The 27714-nt window shown below is 39.2% G+C and overlaps 1 protein-coding gene across 2 annotated transcripts; it reads right to left on the bottom strand.

Annotated features, from left to right (window-relative positions):
- Positions 1-1582: 1582 nt before the first annotated feature.
- GABPA (GA binding protein transcription factor subunit alpha) lies at positions 1583-27714 on the bottom strand. 2 transcript variants are annotated; one of them, XM_069870702.1, is made up of 10 exons: positions 27543-27714; positions 23681-23781; positions 19879-20023; positions 18957-19041; positions 13548-13793; positions 11802-11996; positions 10953-11009; positions 9771-9911; positions 8230-8422; positions 1583-5198 (listed from the first exon to the last, which is right to left on the bottom strand). In XM_069870702.1, exons 2-10 carry the CDS (start codon positions 23755-23757, stop codon positions 4970-4972), a joined length of 1368 nt encoding a protein of 455 aa, XP_069726803.1. In that variant the 5' UTR covers positions 23758-23781; positions 27543-27714; the 3' UTR covers positions 1583-4969. The 2 variants fall into 2 exon arrangements, with proteins under 2 accessions (XP_069726803.1, XP_069726811.1); XM_069870710.1 differs by lacking the exon at positions 27543-27714 and adding an exon at positions 26936-26955.

The raw sequence follows: 27714 nt of genomic DNA, 5'->3' as shown, positions 1-27714 counted from the left end.
ACAAGCCAGTTTTGGACCAGTTCTGGCCCCTCACCACAAGGAGGATGTTGAGGCTCTGGAGCGAGTCCAGAGAAGAGCAACAAAGCTGGTGAAGGGGCTGGAGAACAAGTCCTGTGAGGAGCAGCTGAGAGAGCTGGGGTTGTTTAGCCTGGAGAAGAGGAGGCTGAGGGGAGACCTCATTGTTCTCTACAACTACCTGAAAGGAGGTTGTAGAGAGGAGGGTGCTGGCCTCTTCTCCCAAGTGACGGGGGACAGGACATGAGGAAATGGCCTCAAGCTCTGCCAGGGGAGGTTTAGGCTGGACATCAGGAAAAAAATTTTCAGAAAGTGTCATTGGGCACTGGAAGAGGCTGCCCAGGGAGGTAGTTGAGTCACCTTCCCTGGAGGTGTTTAAGGCACGGGTGGACGAGGCGCTGAGGGACATGGTTTAGTGTTTGATAGGAATGGTTGGACTTGATGATCTGATGGGTCTCTTCTAACCTGGTGATTCTATGAATGCCCCAGCAGAGTGACAGACACACCTCTTCTCCATAAGCCCTCCACTACACTAAAATAAACCCATTGAATGTTTTTCTCTTTTAATTCTTACAGAGTTGACTTTAGGACTTGTGAACTATTCCCAAGGACAAGTCCAAGCTCCTGTTACAGGTTCTCATTCCTTGTTGGGTTCAGTTCAGGTCATCTCGCTAATTTATGATTGCAAGCCAACCAGCTTCCCTAACAGTTCCGCCTCTCTCAGCTGTTTTTAGCATTCAAGAGCCAGAAGATACTCCAGTTACACAGCCAGTTTCCCACCCTCACCAGCTGCCTCTAAATTCACAGAGTTCAATGGGGAAATCAAAGACCCAGGTGGGTATTACAGATTCCTGCGTGGGGCAGTTTCTGTAAAGCCCAACACCCTGGCATGGCCACTTTGAGTTTCTGGTCTAAAACATCATTTTTGTGGGGATAAAATATACATTTTTTGTCCTAACCCTGAACTACTCTCTGCAGGTGTCTTTCCCTCTTCTTACTCTTCCAGACTGATTTTTTTTCCAGGCATGCTGTTTGCAGCTTTCACTCTTACAAAGATTTTTTTTAAACATATTGGTTTCTCATTGTCTTTTGCAGCTGAATGTTTTCGCAAACCCAGTTCCCATGAAGCAGTTCCTGTGGAGTCCTTGAAAATAAGAATACTGAAAAACCTAAGCTCAACTGTTAGCTAACACTTTTTTCATCTCGAAATACCAATCTACTCAGTAAAATTATTCCCCATAGGTGTGTATGAACTGATCTTACATCGTGCTGCTTTAAAAACATAAAATCCCATAAACTCACGCCAATGGACCTTGTGTCACCCTTCCTTCATTGCCAGGCAATGGAGTTCCATGTCCAATTATTTTGATTAAGACTAATAACTGCAAGCTGTCAGTTTTTAATTCCCTATATCCTTCCAATAAAAATTTCAGTCTGAGAATGGGAATCCCAAAACAAAACTCCCACTGGCACAAAGAAACCAATAACTATAGACAAAACCAAAAAGGTCCTCAATTAATGAGATACTGAACATTTTTAACTGCACATTAAAAGAAGGCAAACGAAGTACAGAAGTGCTCAAAAAAATATATTTTCTGTCCATTCCATGCTGTTGCTGCTGAGCTAAACATAAATGTTTTGAAATCAAGTGATCTGGTAGGTTTAAAGATGACAAAATATTTCAGTCTTGAATTTAGCAGTCCAGATGGAGGAGTTCAGAGGTATAACAAGAATATTTCTATTGAGACACAATGTAAAGAAAAAAAGGTAATAACAGTTTTATCTTGTAACAAGGACAGCACCAACCACTGAGCTAGCAGGCCATGTGAAATAAGCGGGGCTATTTGCAAGGATGAAACAAAGTCTGAAGATCAGCATGAACCTTTCCAATTTAAACACTCCTAAGTGCAAAAGACTAATAATTCTACAGAACTCCATTTTGTCCTGCTGCAGTTTCCTTCATTATTTTTATCAAAGCACTGTTTTGAGACTTACAATTAAGGTGTTAAAGAAAGCTGTTACAGTAACGAAGAACACCAAGTTCCAGTTTAAAAGTAGACACACGTAGCCAAGTACTAAATCAAAGAAGATACATCTTCAGAAAATAAGAGTCTGCCTTCTTCCTGTAAGGAGCTTGTGATCTTAAGAGTAATGAGAAGAAAGTGCATGTGTTCACCTTCAAACTGGTTGCACCTGAATGACATTATAAACAGCCTTCTGAAAAACTAAGAAGTCAACAGGCATTAGCTGTATTACATTTTTATTTTACTATATTGACATTTTATGCACAAATATTTTATCAGAGTAAAAATAGAAAATAATCGTTTTATGTAAAATTACCAAAAAAATGCAAACCACAAAAGAAATAGATAATTATTAGCAGAGTATAAGTGTCTTTATTTAAAGAGTAAAAAGTATGCAAAAAAACTTCTGTTTTACAAAAAATTGGGATATTCTTCCTATGTTTTCCTTCTGGCAGCAGAGAACAACCTTAGACAATATATTCTACATCTTTTACTTTATCAAAGACATCAAGTTAGTCACAGCCTCCTCCCTCAGTTACAGAGAGTGTGACAGCGATTTTATACTGCTTGAAAGATTCCTTCTTTGCTAATTAGAACACAGTGGAAAAGCAGATGATGCCACAACAAAGAACCCAGAGGACTATGATACCTACTGAAAAGCTGCAAAACAATCATCGGTTTTATTTACAAAGGAAGTGTGATATCAGAAGTTTCCCCTTGAGGGCTTAGCATGTAACAAGAACATTCAGGGGTATAAAGTATTCATACATTTCAATTTTGCTGTTAGTTTATCCTTACACAGTCCAGTTTGATGTAGAAAGTGGATCTTTTAAGCTTCTCTTCATTTTACACTGTATTTTATACTGTAGTTTAGTGAAAAAGGCCTCTCATGAACTCTGTTAAATAAAACTAGTGACTTGTACTGGACTTCTGTTTAGTAATGGAGCAGTGTTACATACGCAGCCCCTGCCATGGAACTATCAGCTTCACCTCATTTTCAGTAAGCCAGCCTGAATCTACTCATACAAGTCACCTCAAACACTTGCCAACTGGTGGGACTGGACTACTGAAACAGTAATAAATGGATTGAGGGTTGACCTCTCGTAACAGATGCATTTATATATTTTGCTCAGGGCTTAAGATATTTTAAAACCAAAATAAAATCAGCATGCTCAATAGACGAGAGTGCTTTAGGAGCCCAAGAATGACAACTGAAAGAAGCTGGCAAAAAAAAAAAAAAAAAAAGAAAAAAAGTATGTCATAACATGCAAGATTCTCTAGTTAAGCAAAAACTGTCTGCAGATAAACCTATAAACAAGCTTTGTCCTCAATTCATCTTTAAAATAAACATCTTCTGTGTTCTTTGCCCTCTCCCTGCAAGTATGACCATTCCTCTTCAGATCAAGAGCAACAGTTCAGTGCTTTCATTACACAGCATTAACACACTTTACATTTAGAACCTTACTGTACAAACACTTTTGATTTAAGGTTTAAGAGTAGCTCTGTCTCTCACAGAAGTAAAGGTTTTCCTTTATACATTTCCTTTATACATTTGCATTTTAATTGTTAAATGTTACCAAAGGGTGGTTCTCGTATAAAAAGCTGGAAAATATGCACAGTGACATAATATTTATACTGCTTAATAGCATATAGGGGCAAACCCAGAACTGCACAATTTTCAGCCATCAAAAGAAACAGCCTAGTAGGCATCAGTACAGAAGCTCACAAGTTGCAGCTTACTTTTCACTGCATGTATAAGTTTGCACAAAATCCTACTCTCTGTAGCTCAGAATTCAGTTTACATTCCAACTATTTCTATTCATCACCCAGACTTCAAATTACACCTGGCTCTGGAGCATGCATTTGGCTTATGAAGCTTCAAAAACATCACCTGAAGTTCAGAAAAAAATTAATTTCAAATAAAAAAATTACATATATTTGCATTTTAAAATAGGTCAGACTGTACAATAATTTGGAAACCAAAACTCAATTCTCTGTAAAACTCTTTTCAGCTTGCATTTTGTTTCTAAGTGGGGACAATTGACCATGATTAACCGCAGTCTTCAGTTACTAAGGTTGACCACCATGCAGGTATAAGCACCTTGCAGACTGGAGCATTAAACATCCCCCTCACCAAAACAAACTGCTCTTTGGGTGAGGTCTATTTTTTTCAAGTTGTGAAATCATCTGATGTGACAGTGGTAGTAGGGGAAGAAGTTTGTCTTTGCTTTTTGCTAAATGGCTAACATCTTTGAAAACAGGTAAGTTCTTGCCCTCATATATGCGTATTATCTACATATTACAATGAAATAGTCATAATTGGCTTTTAACCCAAGCCAGATCTAAACCTGGATCTCCTTCTTCAGCACTGACCTTCGGTTCTGTCTAGTCTTAATTTTCCTTTGCTCATTAACACAGAAGCTATTTTAAGAACCTGATGCTCTGTAACTTAAGAGTCTTTTGGCTCTGCCTGATTAAATAAGAATAATGAATATGTTTAGCTTTGAAAGCATCAAATGCCATTTGGAGGTTCAGCAGAGAATAAAAGACTGGAAAGGACTGAGTTCAGACAACTGATCAGCCTGCCTGGTATAGGTATTTAATTTCACTAAGAGCACTGCAAAAATTATTTTGGACTGCTGCGGACATCAAACACTGACCAGTCCAACCTTTCTCACGAATCTCAGATAGCATACCATAGAGGCCCTGGCTCAAAGATGCAGAAGTTGTGCTGATCCCTTAACTTATACTGAAACATATGCTGTTAAAAAGATCCAAATTTACATAAGTCCCAGTTCTTTGTAGAAAATCATGCACTATATTGTACTGCCAAGAAACAAAAGAAGCTTCCAATTCTGATAAAGGTAAGAGCAGCAACTGCTCTGGTTATACAGGAAAGGCCTCAGGCTCCCACTTTCAGGTCTCAGTGCTTAATTATCCTTCTCTGTTTGGAGGGATGCGGTAGCTAGTGCCACTGCTGTAACTGGCTGTGCAATCCCATGGAGCTGCATCTTGGCTAGTTTCTTCTGCTCGCATTCTGTGACCAACCGATTCAACTCTGCTGCGCTGTATCCTATCAGAGTTTTCAAGTCGCAGACAAATTTGTACACAAACCTCTTGCCTTGCACTTTGCAGATCATGTCTCCATCATAGTAATACCTGTAAAATGAAATAAAAGGAAAACAAAAAAATCAATGTAAACTTTCAGCATCAGTACCTTCCATGCACATCAGTCATTTACTTAAGGTTGCTCAGAGGCCAAAACACAAAGCTTTTTCTCGTCATGGATCTCATATAATTTCATACAACAAGGTAAGAGGTTTGAAAGTTCTTCCTGCACCTTGAAACATTAAGAAGAAACAAAACACAGTAATTATTTTATAAGCTGTGGGAAGTACCAGTTCAGAAATTAAGGTCTCTGAGCCGTTAAAAAGCAGCTTGGTGAGGGTAGGATGCAAGTTTTATACAGTGTTTTGCCTTAGTAAGAAAATCTTGTCTCCCTCTCTCATTACTGTCTTTTATTCCTTTACTCGTCTCTGCTTTTCTCAGGAAAAGAATCACATTGGAAACAGTTTGAAGATTAGCATTGTGGTTTCTATGATAGTAAATTGGCCATTCTTTCCCTATTGTTCTTAAAGACAAAAGCAGAGTTCGTTTTTTTCTTTTTTTTTTTTTTATAGCTCATATGCTGGTAAAACTACATCCTTTGCCTGTTTTTACAACTAAAAGTGACTTCTCAGTATGAATACTTTTTACATTGTGTCACAGAAGAGTTATCAGACTGAGCAGAAATGCAGTAAAGGTAACAAAGTCCATATGACCCACTATACGCCAGAGACACTGTAAATCTCCAGACAGGACCAATAAAATGGAAGTTACAATTCTACAGTTTTGCTGCTTTTCTTGTCTCTCTGCAGGCATTAATAGAATGCATGTTACATTTTTCATTAAGAAAACCCAAGTGACTGGGACATAACTTGGACTTGATGAGCTTCACAAGCTTCTGATATATTTTTAAAAAAAACAAACAAAAACCAACCAAATAAAAAACTCAACAAAAAAACCCCAAACTGAATAGTAACCAAAAAAAAAAGACCAACAGGCAATTTAACGTCCGTAAAATCATCACTCAAATGTAGTACAAAATAGCCCAGATTTCTTGACTGTCTAAAACTCAGTCCTCTGAGCTTATAAAGCAAAGATGATTCTTATTCACCAGCAAAACTAAATCAATTAAAAGACTAAGTTTTGTCTTCTAGCTCTAATGGAAAAGTGTACAGGAAAGTAATTATTTTTCAAGTCTCACTTCCCTACTGGATAATTAAACAGATGCTGCCTTTAGAAAATTTACCACCGTGTATGTAACAAGAAAAGCTGTTCTTCCCTTTTTTATCCTGCCCTACTTTTTGCACTGCCTGGTTTTCCTGCAGTTAGGCAGAAGAAGTAGCACTTTCCCCAATCATATCAACATCGCTTTTTGTATTAATCAACGATTGACACACTAATTTCAGTACATTAAACAAAACATATTACCATTTTTGTTTTAATAAAACCTTAGCTTGACAACAGCATTTATCATGAGAGTAGCAAGAGGCATTAAACATCCCTTCAGACATTTAAGTATTAGAAAATATCACCAATATTGATGCAGCTGCCAAAATGGCAACATTTTGAGAAATGTGATTTCTGTAATTCTGTGACTAAAATATAAATATGAAACTTCTCTAATAGTGATTTATGCAAATTGCTGTGAAGACATCTGTTTAATATCCTAGTGATAAGAATATTATTCTAAAGTTCTTCAGCTGCCTTTGACATCTTCTGTGGAGTTTGTTGACAAAACCCAAAAAACATTAGCATCATTTAAATAATTCTGATGTTCCAGAAAGTCTTCACATACACCTTCCATACATAAACGCAAACATTCACAAAAACAGATTGCAATAACACAGGCTGGGGAGCTGCTCTATGGCAAAGGCCCTGCTTTGGGCAGGAGGTTGGATCAAAGACAATTTGAGCCCTTTCCCACCGGAGGCACTCTGCAATCCTATAAAAAAATCCTGTATATTAAATAATGCAATAATAACCATAAAAGAACAGACTAAAAATGCATGGCCAGCAGGTCCTGGGAGCCGATTCTCCCCCTCTACTCCCTTCTCAGGAGAAACAATGTAGTCAAAAGTGGAAATCCTGAAAAATAAATCTTACATCTCACACTTCAACCAATATGCAACTTCACTCACTTAAAGAGTTCTTAAAACTGCTTTAATATCTGCAGCATTAGGCAATAAACATTCTTCTTAAAAACTACTCAAGAGAAACATATTGAACTATATTGAAATAAGAAATCAGAAGTTCAGTCTTAATGATTTCAGAGAACTTGGATGAATCTTCAAATTATTCCAGAGGCCCAAAGAATCATGGTAAAAAGCTTAATTCAGGAGGTAGCATTCTTCCCCATCCTCAAGCATCGCCTACAGTGATTCAATTCATTCTACCAATGTCAAATTAGAAAATCATGATGGAATGAAGACTGCCTGAGATTCTTCAGATGATAGAAGTTCACTGTGTTGGAATCACAACAATTGTTACAACTTCCCTGTCAAGTGTATTTTTAAATTTAATGTCCCTATCATAAGACCAATGGAATGGATCAATGAATATTTTAACTACTTTGTTACACACAGAGATCTAATAAAATATACATATTACAGAAAAGTATCCACTTTATATCATAACAAAAGCAAGAGGAACATGAAGAAGTACACTGTAAAACATAACAAAAAGTCATTAATTCACAGTATTCACATATTTCTGTATCTTTCAACAAAAATGAATATTGTTTGTCACACCACTGAAAGCATAAATGCTGAAGATACATTAAAGAGAAATATATTTCTGAAAGTGAGCTGCCCAAATTAACTATCAAGTCAGGGTTCATTAATCTTGAAAAAAGAAAATACATTTTCAAACATTCAAGAAGTTATTGTTTGAGCTTCTTTACAAAAAAAAAAAAAGAAAAAACCAATATCTTTTCCCCTGAGACTAATATGATCTGTTGGGAAGCTTCAGAAGATCTGCTTATCCTTTTATCAAAAAGGCCAAAAGTTTTGCATTACGATAGTTAAAAAACAAGGCAGCCAAGTGAAGCAAATTACTTTATAGCTGATCAGTTCTTGAAGTTTCTTACCTCAAAGCTCGACTAAGCTTCTCATAGTTCATCGTGGGTTTGTTTTTGCGCTGTCCCCATTTTTGTGCAACCAGTTCGGGTTGATTGAGTTTAAACTCTCCTTCATCACCAACCCAAGAAATACAGTCCCGAGCATCTTTATCAGTGAGAAGTTCTAATAAAAACTGCCACAATTGGATCTGGCCATTGTTTCCTGTTGAAATAGGGATAACAAGATCCATTTCACGTAGTCCTTTTCACATTCTCATAGCTGAAAATTTTCAACCAATACTAAAGCAGATCAACACAGACTATACAACGGAAGGAAAATTTGCGCTTAATTAATTTCTTCTAATTATTCTCTTGTAAACATTTTCTAAAGTCATCAGTATTAAAATCTATTAAAAAAGAAACTGATGAATTCAGAAAAAAACCCCATAATCATGATTTCTCATAAATGTGTCTGTAGAATTTAAAGGAAAAAAAAAAATTTAATACTACACAGTAATTTAGACACATATCTATCCCTGAAATAGCCAGAGCTGCTTATTCCTCTTCAGGCACAGACACATAAGTATTTACATACCTAATGAAAGTTGTTTTTTAAAAAAACAGCTTAGTCTCCAATTTCCAACAAGAAATACTAGAAATACAATCCACCCCATGCCAAACTTCAGCTTAAGCCAACATATCATCTTTCACATCTGATCATCAAGATTTCTTTTTAACCCAAGTATCTGCAGTTACATTTCTATACACTCAACAAGATACAGACAACTGACCTAATGTCTACAGGGAGAATCATGGAGTATTCCCCACTGACATCAGCCAATAAATCTTGGCCTAAGAATCCTGAATGACATTATAATAAGACTTCTATGGAGAGTTTAAAACAAATAAAAACTCAAGGGGAAGGAGAGGAAAGGATCTAAGAGAAAAATTCACTGTGCAGAGGGAAAAAGCAAAAATGTTGGCAAGAAACATTAAGATAAAGAAATTGAGTTGTTAAACATCAAACAGTATGTACAAGTGTAACAGTAATTTAAAAAATAAACAGCAGGCTTACTGTGCAGTTTTCCAGAAGGCACATTCATTTTAAAAAACAGGAATCTGAAACTTGCTGAATTATAAATTCACCAAACTGGGGGAGAGAGGGTAGGAGGAGGAGACCAAGCGGAGTGAGAAATAGCTAGGCTAGGGTTCTACAACATACAGTTTATTTTCTCCCCTTTCTGCTAATGTAAAGTGGAAAGAACTTAAAAGCTTCACTAAATGCTACGCAGGGGTTTGAGAGGACAGACTGTTAAGCGACAGGAAGAGAAACAATTTTATGCATCTCATTTACTGCAGAACTCAAAAGCTGCAGCACCATGTTAACATACTGTCTCTGAGAGCTAAGCAACCTGCTCGGTCTGCATGTTCTTCTGATATATTATGTGTACAACCCCACATGGACTTCCACAAACCTCACATTTAGGATGACAAAGAAGTGTTCTACAAAACTGTAATACAAATTAATGAGTGTTTACTGCATTTGCATTTAAAAATAATCGAGACAATACCTGTTCTATTCCCAGGGGAACTTCTGTCTTCCCCAGAAATCCTTGGAGATCTCTGTACTTTAGCTGCCTTTGCACTGCTGTTTATTACTTTAATGGTGGTTGGGGTAGCAGGCTGTACAGATGCTGGGATAATTTGCACAGCTGTAAATCAGAGAACATTGCAGAACATCAATTATAAATTGATAGCACAGAAATAGGCATTTATTATTTGCTACCTGTATTATCATAACATCTAGGAGTCAGTTTTTTCCTTTGCTATAAAGACACACTGTATAAGTCACAACGCTAAGAATAATTTTAAGACTTTTTACCTCTTATAGTGGAAATTGCAGTTTTAGACTTGCAGTAAAGATGCCACATTAGATAAAACATTTTATTATCACGTGTACTACATGTTTCCATTAAAACCCCTCTCATACCTTTGTTTTCATCTTTATGCTGTTTCCATATGATCCACCCTAATGCACTTTTCTCTATAGTCACTGGACAACTCGCCATACTTAAAACAGCAATTAAATACCCTTTTATAACAATGGTGTAAGAGGATACAAATGTCCATAACAAGGTGGCTCTCTAAAGTGGCTTCAACTAGACACAGATCCAGGATGTAAAAAACAGTTTATCTATACAGCATATTATAAGCTGCTTAAAACTGTCCTGAAAATTGATTAATTTTAATAATTGCTGACACTGCTTCAGCTGGAAACATGAGTTTCAAATAACCAGAAAGTAACTGTAAATTTTTTTTCTGTTGTTGATTTCTAAACAAGTCCTCTCTTCCATGATCCCTTTCAATTTCTTGGAAATACTTTCTGTTGAAATCATAACATTCAACATATCCATTCATTAATGCAATATGCAGCCTAAAAAAATCCAGAATAACTCAAGATCTGAAATACATATCCCAAACAGTGTATTTGAAGAGACTGGAAAACCCACCATCCAAAACGGAAGTTAAGAACTTCTATAGTTCAGGTTACACACCACATTTCAGCCAAAACCAAAATATCAAGGCATTCAACGCTTTGCTTTGAAGTTTAAAAATACGACCCACTCTCTTCACCAAAACTACCCTCTCAAATTATTTTCAAAATGTTATACTACTACAGCTCTGAACTAAAGTACAGTGTTAAACCTGCAAACAGTTAATTGTGTGAATTAGCTGCTGGTAAAAGTACTTACGCTGATCAATAGTAACAGTTGCTATTTCTCCAGAGTGTTCTTGGCTAGCCAACACATCTGCAAATCAGGGAAAAAAAAGTTTTTATTTAACCCACAAATTTCAAGTCACTCGGAGATCAAAATCTTTCATAGTTCATAGAGGGAAAAAGGAGAACTTGCTATCCATTTGCAAGAGACGTGCACAGCTCACAGTCTCACAAATAGAGACATTTAACACCTGTCATTAAATTTTTAGAAATAAGGATGTACATGGTGAATTTCAAGGTATCTTATGCATTCTCCATCCCCTAAAACCTTTATCTATATCATTTAAATGAAGATGGAAAGAGATTTTAGTTTGCCAAGTTATATTCAAACATAGTAAATTCGAAATGCACATATATATTATTGTATTATGCACATACAATGCATCAATTATTAGTTGCATTGTGTACAATCTAAGGATTTCATTGCCTATGCTTAATAATCTTCACTTCTATATGACAGAGATGTACATTAAATAACTCACAATCAATATTTAATTATAAAACTGTCAAATTCAGGAGATGCACAAACTAAAAATCTTTATTAAAACAATGGAGGAATCATCAGTCACTACTTCCTATTATTTATGAAGTTTGATGAAAGACAGGCAAACTGTGTTTAGTATGCAGATATGTTTCAAAACAGCAGACATTCTCACTAGTACCTCCTATTATCTTGTATCGATGCCCTCATTTTTACTGCCAATATTAAACAGAGGAAAAACAACTGCTTACAATTGTTTTCATCTTTAAAGAAAGAAAGAAAAAAAAGAGAGAAGAGGGGAGGGGAAATAAGTAAAATCAGTTCCAGAAAAAACTCCCATACACTTTCGAAGAAGCTCCAAATGGCTCCAGAGGATTTCTCCCCGTGGGACGCGCTGGAAGAAGTCTTCTTGACTGAGGCTGCAGAGCTCCCGCCCAGGAATGCTGAGTGAATTGAGGTCAATGTCAGTCATGCTGAACTCCTTCATCACCCATACCACCCAGTGGAGCACCTGATCTGTTGACCACTGCACTGGGTCTGGGAAGAGAGACACAAAGCTGCAAATCATCCCATTACATACTGCAAGGTTCCTCCTCAGTGAGGATACAGAGCTTGTCCTTACTGTAACTGATAACAAGAATAAAATACAAGTGACCAGTAATCCACAGCATTCAAACAAGGAGAACCCAGAATTCCTTTTGGGATATGACCTTTTCTGAAGGCCTTTTAAAGAACTTTATTTAAAGGGCTCTTGTTATCTATCTATTTTTTTAAGAAGGGCCTTTGAAGGAACTTTTGGATTCTATTAGAAGAAACACCTTTAACAGCTAAGAACTTGTAATCTCTAGGAAAACCTAAGAAACCATAACACAATGGGAAAGGCAAAACATTTAAAAGACTTACTAAAAGCTAATTTTCCATTTGCAGCAAAATAAAGACACTTGCAAGTACATGAGGATGAAGACACTTAACCACTACCTTTCTGGATGATGATTATTTACTGACTGGACTTGACTTCTAAAATCAACGTATTATGTATTTTGAAATGATTCAGGGAATAATTTCAGATAAATAATTTCTGAGAACTTCACAGAACCAAGGCTCACAACTCTTTGAAGGAACCTGGCCTCTTTTTCTATTTTTTTAAGATATATATTCATAAATTTTCAGTCAGAGTTGTGGGTTACGGGTTTTCTTAAAGCAACAACCATATTGAAGTTTAACAACAACATTACTGAACATAATAGCAACATGTTTTTAAGTAATTTTGTTCTTGTATTAATGGGAGAGCATGCAGAAAACTATCAGTCTGCTCCAGATAATGCCTCACAGTTTTTTTCAAACATTCTGCTTCAAATCCCTGATTATCAACAGACAGCCAGCATGATGAAAACTATTTTGGAAGTGCTTGCCAAGGAGAATAACAAAGAGACATAAAAGACATTGCTTTAGTTATCAAAAATATGTTCAAAATATTGGCAAGCTACATGTCCTACAAAGACCTGTGGCTTCACTGGAATTCTAAACACTTCTAAATATTCCACTTGGCAAATACATTTCAGTTTCGCAGGTTTACTTAGATAGTCCAGCCTCACATGCTGAATGTGTCTTGACAGTACACTTCTGCAAGTCACAGCTTTTTCCAGTATGTTGAAATCAAGTATGGCTTTCTATGCAAAATCTGATTTAACACCATACTTCGCATTCTACAACCTATGAACCATTTGTTTCATTACCTTTAGAGGCTATCCCCGCTAAGTACTGAGTCTCGTTCAAATTCAGACACACATGAAAAATAACTTTATCACTAACATACACATTTTTGAGGAGGGGAAGAAGAAGAAAAGTGCAATGACAAGCAGTCAGCTTCCTGGAGCAAAAAGCACTATTTTAGTAAAACCATTGTAAGTACCAATTCTACTTTAACCTTCTCTTATGCAGACATTTGCATTATACCGAACCATACCATAAGACGTCTTCTCTGAGATATGGGGCACTTCAATTATCTAATAAAAATTAATAATCATTTGTGAAAACCCAGCCCCTACCTAAACTCACGCACATGCACTCAGTGTCATGTATTATTACCATAGGGTATTCCAAGGCGTTCCTGCTCCTTTCGGTAGCCTTCCAACGCAGCAGCCCATCGCGTCACTTGTTCAGAGGTTTCATCTGAAATTGTTGTAATATGTTTTGTTCCATCCAAGGTTATCACTTGAGCTTCCTCAACAAGGTGAGCTTCAGCCTCGGCATGATGAGCATCTGGATCAATCACTACCTCCACAGTCTCCACAGGTTTCACAATTTCAAGGATGTTTAACTTGGGCTCTATCCCTAGGTACAGAAAGAACAAACACAAAACTTAAAGATACCAATAAAAGCATTGTTTTAAAGCTTTCTAATTGATAGGTGTTAGCATACTTATGAAAGAAGCAGGACACAAAAGGAGGCTCAAATTTCTGCAAACGTCTTAAATTAAAATTACATATTCTATTACACTTTATATACTTTAGTAAGGTGAATACAAAGCTGACCCTCTTCCCTCCCTCACTATTACAGCTTCCTATTCTATTTAGGTGATCCATTTCACATACTTTGAATGGAATGTTCAGCATGTGGGCACAAAGAACAAGCACTCTGGTCTGTACGAAAAATACCAAGCCAAAGAAAAAAAGAAACCCTCCAAAAAAACCAGAACAGGCATCCACCTCTTGCCCCCAAGCAAGAGGCATTTCTTTCACCCTTTACAGTATTTCCCTGATGTCTCTGGGACCTATACTCAGGAGTTAACGTTTTCTATCAGTACCCAGCAAGAGGCAGTGTGTTCAACAGCAAGTTAAAAGATAACTAGAAAATTGTTTTAAACCTGATTGGCTATTCATGTTTTGGTTTTATGTCTGTCATGTAAGATACTAGACCACAGAGCTGGAAAATAGGTCTGTATCTATTCTGCAGCAATAAAGAACACATTCAGTAACACTACTAATGCTTTGTATCATCACCTTCTCTGTCATCTTCTGAGAAGGTATCTTTTTCAACCAGTGCCTCATCAAATTTCTGACATTGTATGGAAGATTTTTCTTGTCATTATAATATGTTAAACAGATAAAAATTATTTCAATTTTTGTAACATATAATTTCCATTATAATAACAACCAACAACCACACTTCTTTAAGAGACTTTTATCAAACATATTTGCACATAGGAAAAAAGAAAAATCTGTAAAATTCCATTTTATTATGACTTCGGAAACCCTAACTAGATGAGGAAAACCCTAAGTAAGTAGGATTCTCAGAACATCACATGGCAAGAATAACTTCAATATCTTGTGCCGTGAGTTATTACTTTGTGTCCCTCCTGCCTAATCTATATTAAAGCTCATCCTGAGACAGTAGATCCTGTAGGTGACAATCTTAAAAGCCAAAACCACAGTCCATTCACAGTTTGCAAGGGCAAACAAATGGAGTACTTATCTATAGTACAAGTAAGAAACAAACCAAGCCTTTTTCAGACAAGTATTCCTCTAGACTTTAAAAGGAATTCGGCTTGAGAAAAATATTAGAAAGGGAACACTACAAAGACTGCAAGTATAACATGTTGCAATATGAAATTAAGAAAGTGAAAACAGATGTAGTCAAGCAGTAAGTGGTTGATTAGATGAAGAAGCAAACATGAAGAAAAAGCAAACAAGTACCTGAAGAGGGTTAAGTGTTTTATCTAGGCCATCTAAGATTAACATGCACAGTACAGGCTTGTTTTAAAGTCAGATAGAAATGGGTAAGGGAAAATACTATGGGTTAGGATTCTATTCCTGATTTTCAAAAAATGAAAGTAAAGAAAAAAGGCTTCCAGAGAGGAACAGTTCACTATTGCTTAACAGAATAATTCACTGTCTGTCAAATTACCACGTGTCAAACGAACTGTTAATCTACTGCTTTATCCATAATGCAAACATGGAGATCAAAGAGATGAGTCCCTGTAGAGGAAATCAGCTTATAAGTAAAAATGTTGTGAAGCAACAGTGTGTCACCTAACCTACTGCAATGTTAGATTAACATTAATTCACTAGGTTGGTCTGCACCTCTTCTCTCATCTCTCCCTTTGCCTTTTGCATAAGGAAACAGATGTCCAGTCCTCCTTGGACAGCATACAAGTTGTGGAACACAACGTGACAACAAATACTTCAAAAGTATAAACTGGTATAAGAAGTAAAAAAAATTCAAAGACATGTCCAGATGTTGCCAGTACAAGCCCCTTCACTGCTAATTGTCTTAAGATAGAAAATATACTAGGGTTAAGACTGACCTACAGGAGACCCGTTTGGTTTCTTCCTTGAAATGCTTAGTATTAATCACAGCCAGAAAAAGAACATTTGTCAAACTGCACCTTTAATCTAAACCAACGTGCTTCATTATGCTCAGAAATCATTCCTTTATACATTAAACATAATAAAAGCCTAGTCATTGCACAAAAAAAATGGTTTAAAAAACACAATCAAATGAGGAGTTACACACTTAAAACAGGACTCGGACTTCAGCTACCTAAATCCCGAGAACTTGTTGTGCTTAACCACCACTCAGTCCCAATATCTGCGTGCGTATGTATTGATAAATATCTATATATCTATAGTATAGCTACACTCACATGCACAGAAATTCTCAGAGCAGCTAGACACTAACCTCTAATATCAGTCAAGCATTTAAAAAGTGGGTGGAACAGCATCTGTTCAGGAAAATGTTAATCTTGCAGGTATGCATGACAGACAACTGAGCTCAACACAAACAGCAGCTACAAACACTTACATCCACAAACACTGACTTGTTTAACTTTGTGTATATGGTACATGAACAACTTGAATTTCACATTAAGTGGGCTACCTGTTCACATACTTGGCAAACAAAAAGAAATAGAAAGCAAAACTATATTGCCTGCCTCCATAACACAGGCCTCTCTCCTCCTATTGCTCAATCTGAAGACCGTCAGAGATTGTCGTTCTTATTCTAGCCCTCTTAATTTAGTATCTCTGTCTCTCACAGTTCATCTGAAATAAGCGCAGTAACTACTTCCATTCAAGCTTGCCTCTGCTCTGTTGATTAAGGAAGTAGAAAAAGCAAGAAAAGATCTCTCCAGGTGACAGACTGCCAGCCAGATCTTCCACTTCTGAAGTCTTCCTGAGAAAGGTTTCAGCCTATGTCGAGCACTGGAATTTATAATCTGAAAAGTTCATCTTCCCTGCCCTTCCCTTCTACCCATTACTTTTCTTTCTATTTTTTTTTAAACAGTAAAGTAAAGAAAGATAGGCTCAGAATCCATTCTATCATATCTCAAGGAAATAAACACCTATAAATCTCAACATGGCAAAATGTTAATTTGGTATTATCTAAACTCAGACAGGCAGGAGAAAGCCTTGATCACATATAACTTGGGTCTGGATTAAAAAAAAAATAAAACAAACAAAGAACAAATTATTTGCTACGGACGACTTTAAAATCAAAGCTTGTTTTAAATTTTGACAAACAATTTAACACAGTTACCTAGATCCCACAGACTTGCAACAGGCTTAGTTCAGAGCAGGACAGAACAGGGCTGCCCTCCAAACTGCTGTTCTCTCAGTGGCAGGAAAACCATACATATCTCCATTCTTCAAACCAGAAGAAAGGAATTAGGGCAAGGTGGAGTGACAGGTCCTTCTAGTAAAATCAATTAACAGTACTGATATTTTATCTGCTGTAACTTATATTAAGATATCTTTGTATGAAATGCTATAAAAGAGCTACAATGGAAATACTTCAGCTGGTGTTTATTACTTCGAATTTGCAGGTGTCCAATCAAAATTTGACAGAACAGTTGAACCAATATAACAGCTTCTTTCTTAAGAATTAATGGTCCAATCCATTGGCATCACTGATGACTGCTAGCTGAATAAGACACTAGACAAGTTAAGGAAAATTAAAAATAAGTAAATTGAGAATCTTTCAATATCTCATCCATACAAGAGAATTGTGTATGGCTTAAGAAGCCACTTCTCTCTGGCTCAAAGGGACACTGTAGTCAGAGTAACAATTTAGGATCCAAATATCTTCCTTTTATTATTTACATACATGCTGTTTGCTTTCTGATATTCTGTCTCACCATATTTTATTTGCTTTCAACAGACAGACTTAAGAGTTGCTTAAGTGTCAAGTATCATGGCCGGAAAAACAACATAGAGAATTGTTCCGAAGTTACACAAAACTACTTAATACTCAAGTGTTCCTTTTAAGAGGAGTGAGAACAGGAAAACTGAAAAAAAGAAAAAACTCCTTCAGCTATCTGGTCACACACCTGAGTTTTATACTAAAGAAGAAGAATAAAAAAAAAAACAGGAAGAAAATGGAAGATAATAGTGAAGATATTTCTCACCTGGATCCTTTTGAAAATGGGAAGTCTGATCATTCATACTACAAGTTACCAGCATGAATCAAGAGGAGCTACTCCAGTTCCTTAAAGGATATTTCTTCTCTATTTTTAAAACCAGAAAGGTATTTCAATCCCCATTACATACGTGGAACTGAGGATTCAATCTAGCATTAGTCACCTGACACTCAGCTTTAAATGCACATCATCAGTCTTACTTAATACAAAACAGAAAGTCTTTCTTTTGTCTGATCTATACTGAAGCCACAAGAAAAAAAAACGTGCTCCCCAAATTTTGCTAATCTGCTTTGCTGACATAATTTTGAAACAGATAATCTAAAGTACCCTACTCCAGTAGGAGTTTTCACTGTTTGTTTGAAAACATCGCAACAAAAATCCATAGCTGTTTCCAGAGCCCAACACAAATGTCGAGTGGTCGCAGCCCTTTATTTCACTCAAGACATATGGAGGGGGCAAATGAGAACAGGACAAAAAGCAACACAATGAAGCTACTCATTCCTGAGGATTCGACGAGGGGAAATCCTATCATACCCAATAACTGAAATAAAAACTAAGTGTCAACAAATCTCTACCCACCTGGTTAATGCTCCTGTCACAATGGTCTACTCTGGCTTCTTATTTTCAATTAGCTGCACAGACTCTTAAATTCTAATTGTCCAAGAAACACAGAAGCTCACTTACCTCACAAAGATGAAACTGTCACCTACCTTGACAAGAATTTTTTGCCTGCTTAGATACTTGGTTTGTTATGAGTAACTATTCATACCTAATGAAATATGCATACTGTAATTGTCACTATTTGACCTAGGTTCGTGTGGGTTTGGGGTTTTTTGATTTTATTTTTAATTCAGAAATTGACATGAAGTTACTATGAAAAACATTTCAAATAGTGACATCAATTTTAATTACTATTACCTATAACCACACAATGTACACAATCAAAGACACATTCTGAAGCTGTGTGACCATTTAGTGATTTTTCCCAAATCTACAGCTAGAAATAGTAAAGGATTAGGTTTGCTCACAAGCACTCCTACGATATCAATTTGTCTGTAAAACCAACCAACATAACCACTTACCTTGCCTAGATATTACTTGCACGCTGAGTTGCACTGTCCCATCTGTTTTTACTCCTTGATCAAAAAGGCTTCGATCTGGGTCCAACTTGATAATAGCAAAAAAAAAGTGTTAGCCTCACAGTTATAAGAAACTTATTCTCCTTTAAACTTTAGAAACACTTATTGTCTGCAGCATATTTTCTGAAGAAGTGTACAAATACTCTTAAGTACTATGTAGACATAGTACATGACAAAGAATTTGATCAGAATTTGAAGACTGCCACTCCATTCTCTTTAAAGTAGTTCCAGTTACAGGGATATCTTGCAGCCTAGAAAAAAACTAATACAAGACCTTGAAGTGCCTTCACTTCGTGAAAAGTATCTACAGTTCCTTTTCTCAATTAATACTTTCATTAAAATGCCTGTCTTTAAAACACTACTCTCCCTGTCATTTCTGGAGAAGCCACAGATGTCTGGTTATAACAACAAAACACAAATAACATAAATAAAACAGTTATACCGTCTAACATGTGGTGATGCCTGTGAAAATAGTGCAGGGGGGAATTTCTTGAGTAATATTTTGCTATTATAGCACCTGAATAACTCCTCCCACTTTATTCAGATTCAAAACAAGATTAGACTCATGGGACTTCAGGCAGCAACAAATGATGTGGGCTATGTCGAAAGAAGATAGAATTGTTGTTGCCCTCATTCTTTCACTTGCAAGGTGCTATTTTTTTTGCTTTCACGCACTTACCCCAGGAACTCTCGAAGTGTTTTTATTTTATTCACGCTGAACTAGTGTGTACATATTAAACAGTCTGATGATAATGAACCTGACACCAAATGAAGCATGAATTCTACAAACAATGGAAGAAAGGGACAAAATATGTAAAATACCTCTCAATAATGAGGTTAAATCTTTCATAACCTTTCAATTTACCTGGATATCTTGCAGACAAATTTCATGTGCATCCAAGGAACACTGCAGTCTGGGTTCCAGCAGCTTCTTAAGATTTCCAATTGGTTCATTGATGTCAATAGCTTGACTCACAAATTCTGCTGTGGTGTAAGTTTGCTCAACGATGCTTAAATACCAAATAATAAAACAAACCATTACCTACATGTTAGTACAGCAGGAATAGGAAAGCTTTAAAAAAGTTAGAAGTAAACTACATAAAAGTCAATACTGAGTCTGAAATCTTGATATGGTGCAGAAAAACTCTTAGCCTGAGTAGAGACTGAATTACAGGATTTGGACCCATTGATATTACAGCAGTGTAACTCTTCTTTTTCTCTGTCACAGTTAAAAAGCTAGGTTAAATACCAAGATTATTTTCAGATCACTGTTTCAAGAGGTTAAGTCATGATTAGTATCCTATACGTTATTAACTTGCACGTACAGCAAAATGATTCTATTTGCCTTGCTTAGGCTGTATTTAAGAGATATTCAAATTAAAAACAAACACAGAAAATTGACATGGAAAAAAAGAAGGAAAAAATTCCCCCTCTCATACAAAGTAATTGTCCATGTCTTTTCACCCGGTAGCACATGGATAAGTTAATACATAAGAAATAAGCAAAAGGATTTCATAGAATAACCAGGTTGGAAGAGACCCACCAGATCATCGAGTCCAACCATTCCTATCAAACACTAAACCATGCCCCTTAGCACCTCGTCCACCCATGCCTTAAACACCTCCAGGGAAGGTGACTCAACCACCTCCCTGGGTAGCCTGTTCCAGTGCCCAATGACCCTTTCCATGAAAATTTTTTTCCTGATGTCCAGCCTAAATCTCCCCTGGCAGAGCTTGAGGCCAGTCCCTCTTGTCCTGTCCCCCGTCACTTGGGAGAAGAGCCCAGCACCCTCCTCTCTACAACCTCCTTTCAGGTAGTTGTAGAGAGCAATGAGGTCTCCCCTCAGCCTCCTCTTCTCAAGGCTAAACAACCCCAGCTCTCTCAGTCGCTCCTCGTAAGACTTGTTCTCCAGCCTCCTCACCAACTTCATTACTCTTCTCTGGCCTCGCTCCAGAGCCTCAACATCCTTCTTGGTGTTGAGGGGCCCAGAACTGAACACAGTATTCAAGGAGCGGTCTCACCAGTGCCGAGTACAGAGGGAGAATAACCTCCCTGGACCTGCTGGTCACACCATTTCTGATACAAGCCAAGATGCCATTGGCCTTCTTGGCCACCTGGGCGCACTGCTGGCTCATGTTCAGTGGGCTGTCAACCAACACCCCCAGGTCCCTCTCCTTCAGGCAGCTTTCTAGACAGACTTCTCCTAGTCTGTAGCACTGCATAGGGTTGTTGTGCCCCAAGTGCAGGACCCGGCATTTGGCCTTGTTAAACCTCATGCCACTGGACTCTGCCCAGCGGTCCAGCCTGTTCAGATCCCTTTGCAGAGCCTCCCTACCCTCCAGCAGATCGACACTTCCACCCAGCTTAGTGTCGTCAGCAAACTTGCTAAGGGTGCACTCGATGCCTTCATCCAGGTCATTGATAAAGACATTGAACAGGGCTGGACCCAGCACTGAGCCCTGGGGAACCCCACTTGTCACTGGCCTCCAGCTGGATTTAACACCATTTCCCACCACTCTCTGGGCCCGGCCATCCAACCAATTTCCACCCAGGAGAGTGTGCGCCTGCCCAGGCCAGAGGCTGACAGTTTCTCAAGCAGAATGCTGTGAGAAACTGTGTCAAAGGCTTTACTGGAGTCCAGGAAGACCACATCTACAGCCTTTCCCTCGTTGTTGACTGGGCCTGATCACCCGGTTCTCTTGCATGTGCTTCATGATAGCACTCAAGATCACCTGCTCCATGACTGTCCCTGGCGCTGAGGTCAGACTGACAGGCCTGTAGTTCCCTGGGTCCACCCTGTGACCCTTCTTGTAGATGGGCACAACATCAGCCAGCCTCCAGTCCAGTGGGACTTCCCCAGTCTTCCAGGACTGTTGGAAGATGATGGAAAGGGGTTTGGCCAGCACATCTGCCAGCTCCTTCAATACCCTTGGATGAATCCCATCCGGCCCCATAGACTTGTGGGTGTCTAGTTGGGCTAGCAAGGCTCTGACCACCTCCTCTTGGATCATGGGGAGCCTCATTTTGCTCCTCTAGCTCCTGGGTTTGTACAGAGACGGAACAACTTTCTTTACAATTTAAGACTGAGGCAAAGAAGGCATTAAGTACCTCAGCCTTTTCCTCATCCCCTGTCACTGTTGTTCCTTCTGTGTCCAATAGGGACTGTATGGTCTCCCTAGTCCTCCTTTTATTATTTATATATTTATAGAAAGATTTTTTGTTTTCTTTCACAGACTTTGCCAATGTGATTTCTAGTTGAGCCTTAGCCCTTCTGATTTTTACTCTACACAATCTCACTTCCCTCCTGTAGTCCACCCAAGAGGTCTGACCCCTCTTCCAGAGCCCATAAACATTTCTCTTCTTCTTGATATCACTCAAGATCTCTCTGTTTAACCAAGCTGGTTCTTTTCCCTGCCGGCTTTTTTTCTGGAACATGGGGATGGCTTTCTCCTGAGCTGCTAGGATTTCCTTTTTGAAGAGCTCCCAGACCTCATGGGCTCCCTTGCCCTTAAGTACTGTCTCCCATGAGACTTTGCCAACCAGCCTTCTGAAGAGTTCAAAGTCTGCCCTCTCGAAGCTTAATGCTACTGTCCTGCTAACCACCCTCTTCACTTCACCTAGAACAGAAAACCCTATCATCTCATGATCACTTTGTCCTAGGCGTCCACCTACTGCCACATCCCCCACAAGGCCTTCTCTGTTCACAAACAGCAGGTCCAGGAGGGCACCTTCACTTGTTGGTTCATTCACCAGCCGCGCAAGGAAGTTGTCTTCCATGCACTCCAGGAACCTCCTAGACTGCTTCCTTTCTGCTCTTCTTCTTTCTGTATTCCCAGCAGATATCAGGAAGATTGAAGTCTCCCACAAGAATGAGAGCCATTGATCTAGAGACTATCCCCAGCTGTTTATAGAAGAGCTCATCAGCTGCTTCTCCTTGGCTGGGTGGTCTGTAACAGACTCCCATCACAAAATCTACCTTCTGGTGGGCTCCTCTGATTTTAACCCACAGGCACTCAATCTCCTCATCGTCACAATCCATCTCAACAGTGTCCAAGTCCTCCCTTACAAAGAGGGCTACCCCGCCTCCTCTCCTACCCTTCCTATCACGCCTGAAGAGTTTGTACCCCACCATAGCTGCACTCCAGTTATATGAGTCATCCCACCATGTTTCCGTGATGGCTACAACATCATAGCCTCCTTGCCTTATGACAGCTTCCAACTTCTCCTTCTTATTCCCCATGCTGCATGCATTGGTGTAAATGCACTTCAGCTGAGCTGCCGAGCCTTCAGCCCTCTTAGAGGGGACAGAGTTCATTCCCAATTGCCTGGTAACTGGAGTAGCTAGCTCCAGAGTGCCCATATCTCCCTTACCACCCCCAGGTGTGTTCTCCCCCACTTTCTGTGTGGTGATGTACTGGCGGTCCTCACCAGCACACCCTCTCCAAATCACCAGTGCCTCACGTCCAGACTTACTCCTGTCTAGCCTGGTCTCAACCCCCTCCCCCTTCACTTCTAGTTTAAAGCTCGGTTTATGAGCTTAGCTAGGTTTTTAGCAAGGGCTTTAGCCCCTGCTAGGAGACACATGTGTCCCATCCTTAGTAACAAAGCCTGGGGGTGAATAAATGAATTGCAGGCTAAGGGCCCCAAAAAGAAAAAACACTACATACCTTTCTTCAGTGCATTCTTGTTTCTCAGTTCCATCAATTTCTATTTCTATCAGCTCCTCTGCCTCTCTCTTAGTCATGGCTAAAATTTCTTAAGAACAGAGCTATGAAGGGAAAATATTTTTTTATAAGTTACAGACAAACAAAACAAATTGGGTTGCATCCTGTCAAGCATTTTTTAAACTCCATATCAGGACAGCTTTTTAAAAGACAAGAATTCACCTAAAAAACAAAGGCAAAAGCTAATGCAGATTTTGCAAAATATATAATAACTGTTCCTCAAACAAACATTCCAGAGGCAAATTCAGGTCTATAAATGAAAAGGGCACAGAGCCCCAAGCCTGATTGTCTTGGAGACATCCAAATGTACTGACTGGTTTTGTTATGGGCCAGACACAGCTTTAATGTCTGTTCACAAAATGTCTGAAAATTCTTTGGAAGTTATATGTATTTTGCCATCTAGATTTAGCTACATGCTAACTTCCTAGCAAGACTGAAAGATGCTAAATAGGAGATCCATGATTTCCTCATAGTTAAATAAACTCAACAATTAAGCATTTATGGACTGTCCTATCTTTCCACCCATCCTTCTCAAAAGCGATCACTTGTTGATATGTACATAATGAATGCGTCTTGTTAAGTCCAAAACTAACATAGTATGGTAGCAATTAAAAGGAAAGCTATTCTGTGACAATGTCCTCATTGACGCTACAGAATGTCATGCCATGTAGAAACTGGAGTCTGTTGGAACATAAGAGGGAATGAAAGAATTACAGCATTTGGTCTGCAAAGACATAGTTTGTATAAGATTACCATGTTTCATTAACCATGCTTATATCATAAGCATGAAATACACACGATAAAGAGCTGGGACAAATCATGTTAACAGTTTACAATAAATAACACCACCAACTCACAAGAAAAAAGGAGTAGGAATGAGGAGCAAAGAGGAAAAAAGAATTGTAGCAGAAAAAGTGAACCATGCTACTGTTTAAATATTCACAATTGAAGAGATTATCAAGGTTCTCATCTTGGAATTCTTCTTTTCCAGGGACTACTCTATCTCAAACCTAAATGTTAGTAAGATAATTTACTGAAGACAAGTCAATAACTTGTCTTCAAGTTATTGAAGAATTTACTAAACTTTAAAACTCCACAAAAGGAACAGTAACCAACTAAGCTACACAGTTGAAAAGGTTTAAAGAAATTCAAACTACTCATTAATAGTTTTCAAAAGCTGTTATGTAAAATCAGTTTTGAAGAAATCCAAGTGCTGCACATGATAGTAACTTGTAAGAAGCTACCAGGACCAGAGAGGAAGCAAACAGAACCTCATGAATATCTCATCCGTCGAAGCAAAACCAGAAACTGCTCTGGTCACAGATCTGGCTCCCTGAAAATCACCTAAATGCCAGGGTAGGGCCCACTGAACCAAAGGGCCAGTGCCCACCAAACAAGGCCCTGGGAGTCCAATTTTCCTATCACTTAATCGTGTATATCATCCTCATGATAAACAGGGAAGAATGAAACACCACTTTAGAAGAATGCAGACAGACTTAATTAAATATCTGAAAGAACTGACACCTGCATGGTTACAGGTGATCTAGCTGACTGTTAAAAGATTCATTGAAGCTAAGGTCTGAGCAAAGTCCTTTACTGAAAACTTGTAAAGCAGCTAACTGGTATAACAAAAAAAGAGGGGAAATTCCTTCCCGTGTTAGCAAAGAGATTAAAAACCCCAAACAACAAGAGTAAGTTTTTGTTGTTTTGTTGTTTTTTGGGGGTTTTTTTGTGAGGGAGTTTACCAGTAAGGTCACAAAAGGGGTTAGGCTAGAACTTCTAGTATTAGACATTATTGTAAGTAATTTACCAAGAAAACTGCAGACCTGCAGAAAGAACTCACAATTTTTAATGATTTCTCGAGCAAAATGTTCAGCGTTAGTAAATGCAAAGCGAGGCACAGTAAGCAAATATTATATAACAATATTATAACAATATATAACAATATAGTAACTGTACAGAATTAGGCGAGACATTTTGAAGTCCCTACAGATTGGACTCCAAATTGGGAGCTAGTATCTCTTCACTCACTCTTTCAGAGGTGGTTTGCAGCTCATATCGCAGGCTCTACTATATTTCTGGTTACCCTGGGGAGGTAGGAGAGAGAACCACAGGCACAGACAGCAGGTACAGAAAGAGGAAGGTGTTTCCAGTGAGCACAGATGCAAGCAAGGGAGATGATGGGTGGAAAGAGGAAGAATAACATCATGAAAACATGTGAAATCACTAACAGTTGAGAGAAACCTAATGGGGAAAATTATACACTCTTTCATGTGCCAGAATAGGGAAGTTTCTGATGATATAAACATTTCATGCAAAATTTGTTGCTACCAGATGATGCAGAGGTTGAAAGTGTTCATAAGTTCAGTTGGAACTAAGCTTCCTGAGCCTTCCCTAAAGGCCACTGAGAATTCAAATAGCCCTGTGTGCTAGGATGGTCAATGTGGCAGCAATATCACAACAGCAACACTTCTTTTTGAGGAACACATAAATAAATGCTCAATTTGTGGAAGGTACAGCCTACTGGTTTCTCTTTAATTTTATTTTTCCTTCAACCTAAGAAGCCCTAAAATCTGTTCCCCAAGAAGGAATCTGACCATAATGCCCAACACAGACCTCCACTAATGTAAAAGATGGTATCTGACAACACAGTTTATTTTTCCCTGCAGGACAGCCCAGTACTACTCCAATATTTTCTATAGTTTGGCTTTTGCAGTAAGGGAAAAGTCCCAGTGTTAAGATCTATCCTTTTTTTTTCCCTAGAACGCAAGGAATTAAGCAAGTAACAAGCCCATCATGACAGGAGCAGAAACTACTAGTAGAATGAGCATTTGCTGTCCTATCAGGTAATTGTGAATTGGGGACAACTACCAAAGGCCACATACTTATCAGCTGATACTGATGCCAAAAAATGGAGACATCTGTGCTCCCAAGAAGCTCTGGTATTCATGGGGTATCTGGTACTATCCATCCCAATTATTATTCGAGCTGGTAAATACCATCACAAATTAGGCAATGAAATGGACAACTTATCATTTACAAGTCAGCGACTTTACTAGTCATTGGTCAGTTTGGATTTAAGACAAAGGCAGTGGACCACTAAACGAGATGGACTCATGCCAGATTTCAAATGTTTTCCTCCCTTATCAGTTAGAAAACAAACCTGAACTGGGAGAAGAGTAGCTGTGCAGCACATACCTGGCCAAGCACCACAGAGTAAACCAGGTAAGATGCCAAACATCCTCTTTAAGTTTTAACACAAAATAAGTTTTCACAAGTAGAGATGATGGAACGGGTTGGGTTGGAAGGGACTTTAAAGATCATGCAGTTCCAACCCCCCTGCCATAGGCAGGGACATCCCACAGGACCAGGCTACCCAAGGCCTCATCCAGCCTGGCCCTGAACGCCTCCAGGGATGGGGCAGCCACAGGTTCCCCGGGCAGCCCGTGGCGGTGCTTCCCGCCCCGGACGGGACCGCCGGGGCCCCAGCCGCCACGGCAGGGCGGGAGGCCCTCCTTTATCCCCCCAGGGCCCCACGTTTCCCGCCGGTTCCATTTCCCCGTCCCGGATGCGCCCAAGCCCAGCGCTCAGGGTCTACCAGGCCGCGGTAAGGCCGCCGCTCCCCGCAGGCCCCGGTTCCCCCTGTCCCCGCGCCCCCCCCCTTGCCCGCTTCCTCCTCCCCCCCCTCCATCCTCCCCGCGGCGCCTCTCGTCGTTGTTTGAACCCGAAACGGAAATGAGACTGGCGGCGCCGGGCACAAACGGAAACAAAACACGGGGCCGGGCCGCGCTCGCCCCTCGCTCACCTCGGCCGCCGTTCGGCCGCGCCGGGCACAGGCGCCTCCCGCGGCCCCGCCGGCTCCGGCCGCCGCCCGCGCGAGGAGGAGGCCGCGCGCGACCGCGATTGGGCAGCGCGCGGCCCAGCGCGGGAGGGCGCGCCGACACCGCCCGCGCCCGAGCGGGAACTACAGCTCCCGG

Source organism: Phaenicophaeus curvirostris, chromosome 1 (assembly GCF_032191515.1).
Source record: "Phaenicophaeus curvirostris isolate KB17595 chromosome 1, BPBGC_Pcur_1.0, whole genome shotgun sequence".
Classification (NCBI taxonomy): domain Eukaryota; kingdom Metazoa; phylum Chordata; class Aves; order Cuculiformes; family Cuculidae; genus Phaenicophaeus; species Phaenicophaeus curvirostris.
This window is presented reverse-complemented; position numbering and strand designations above follow the sequence as displayed.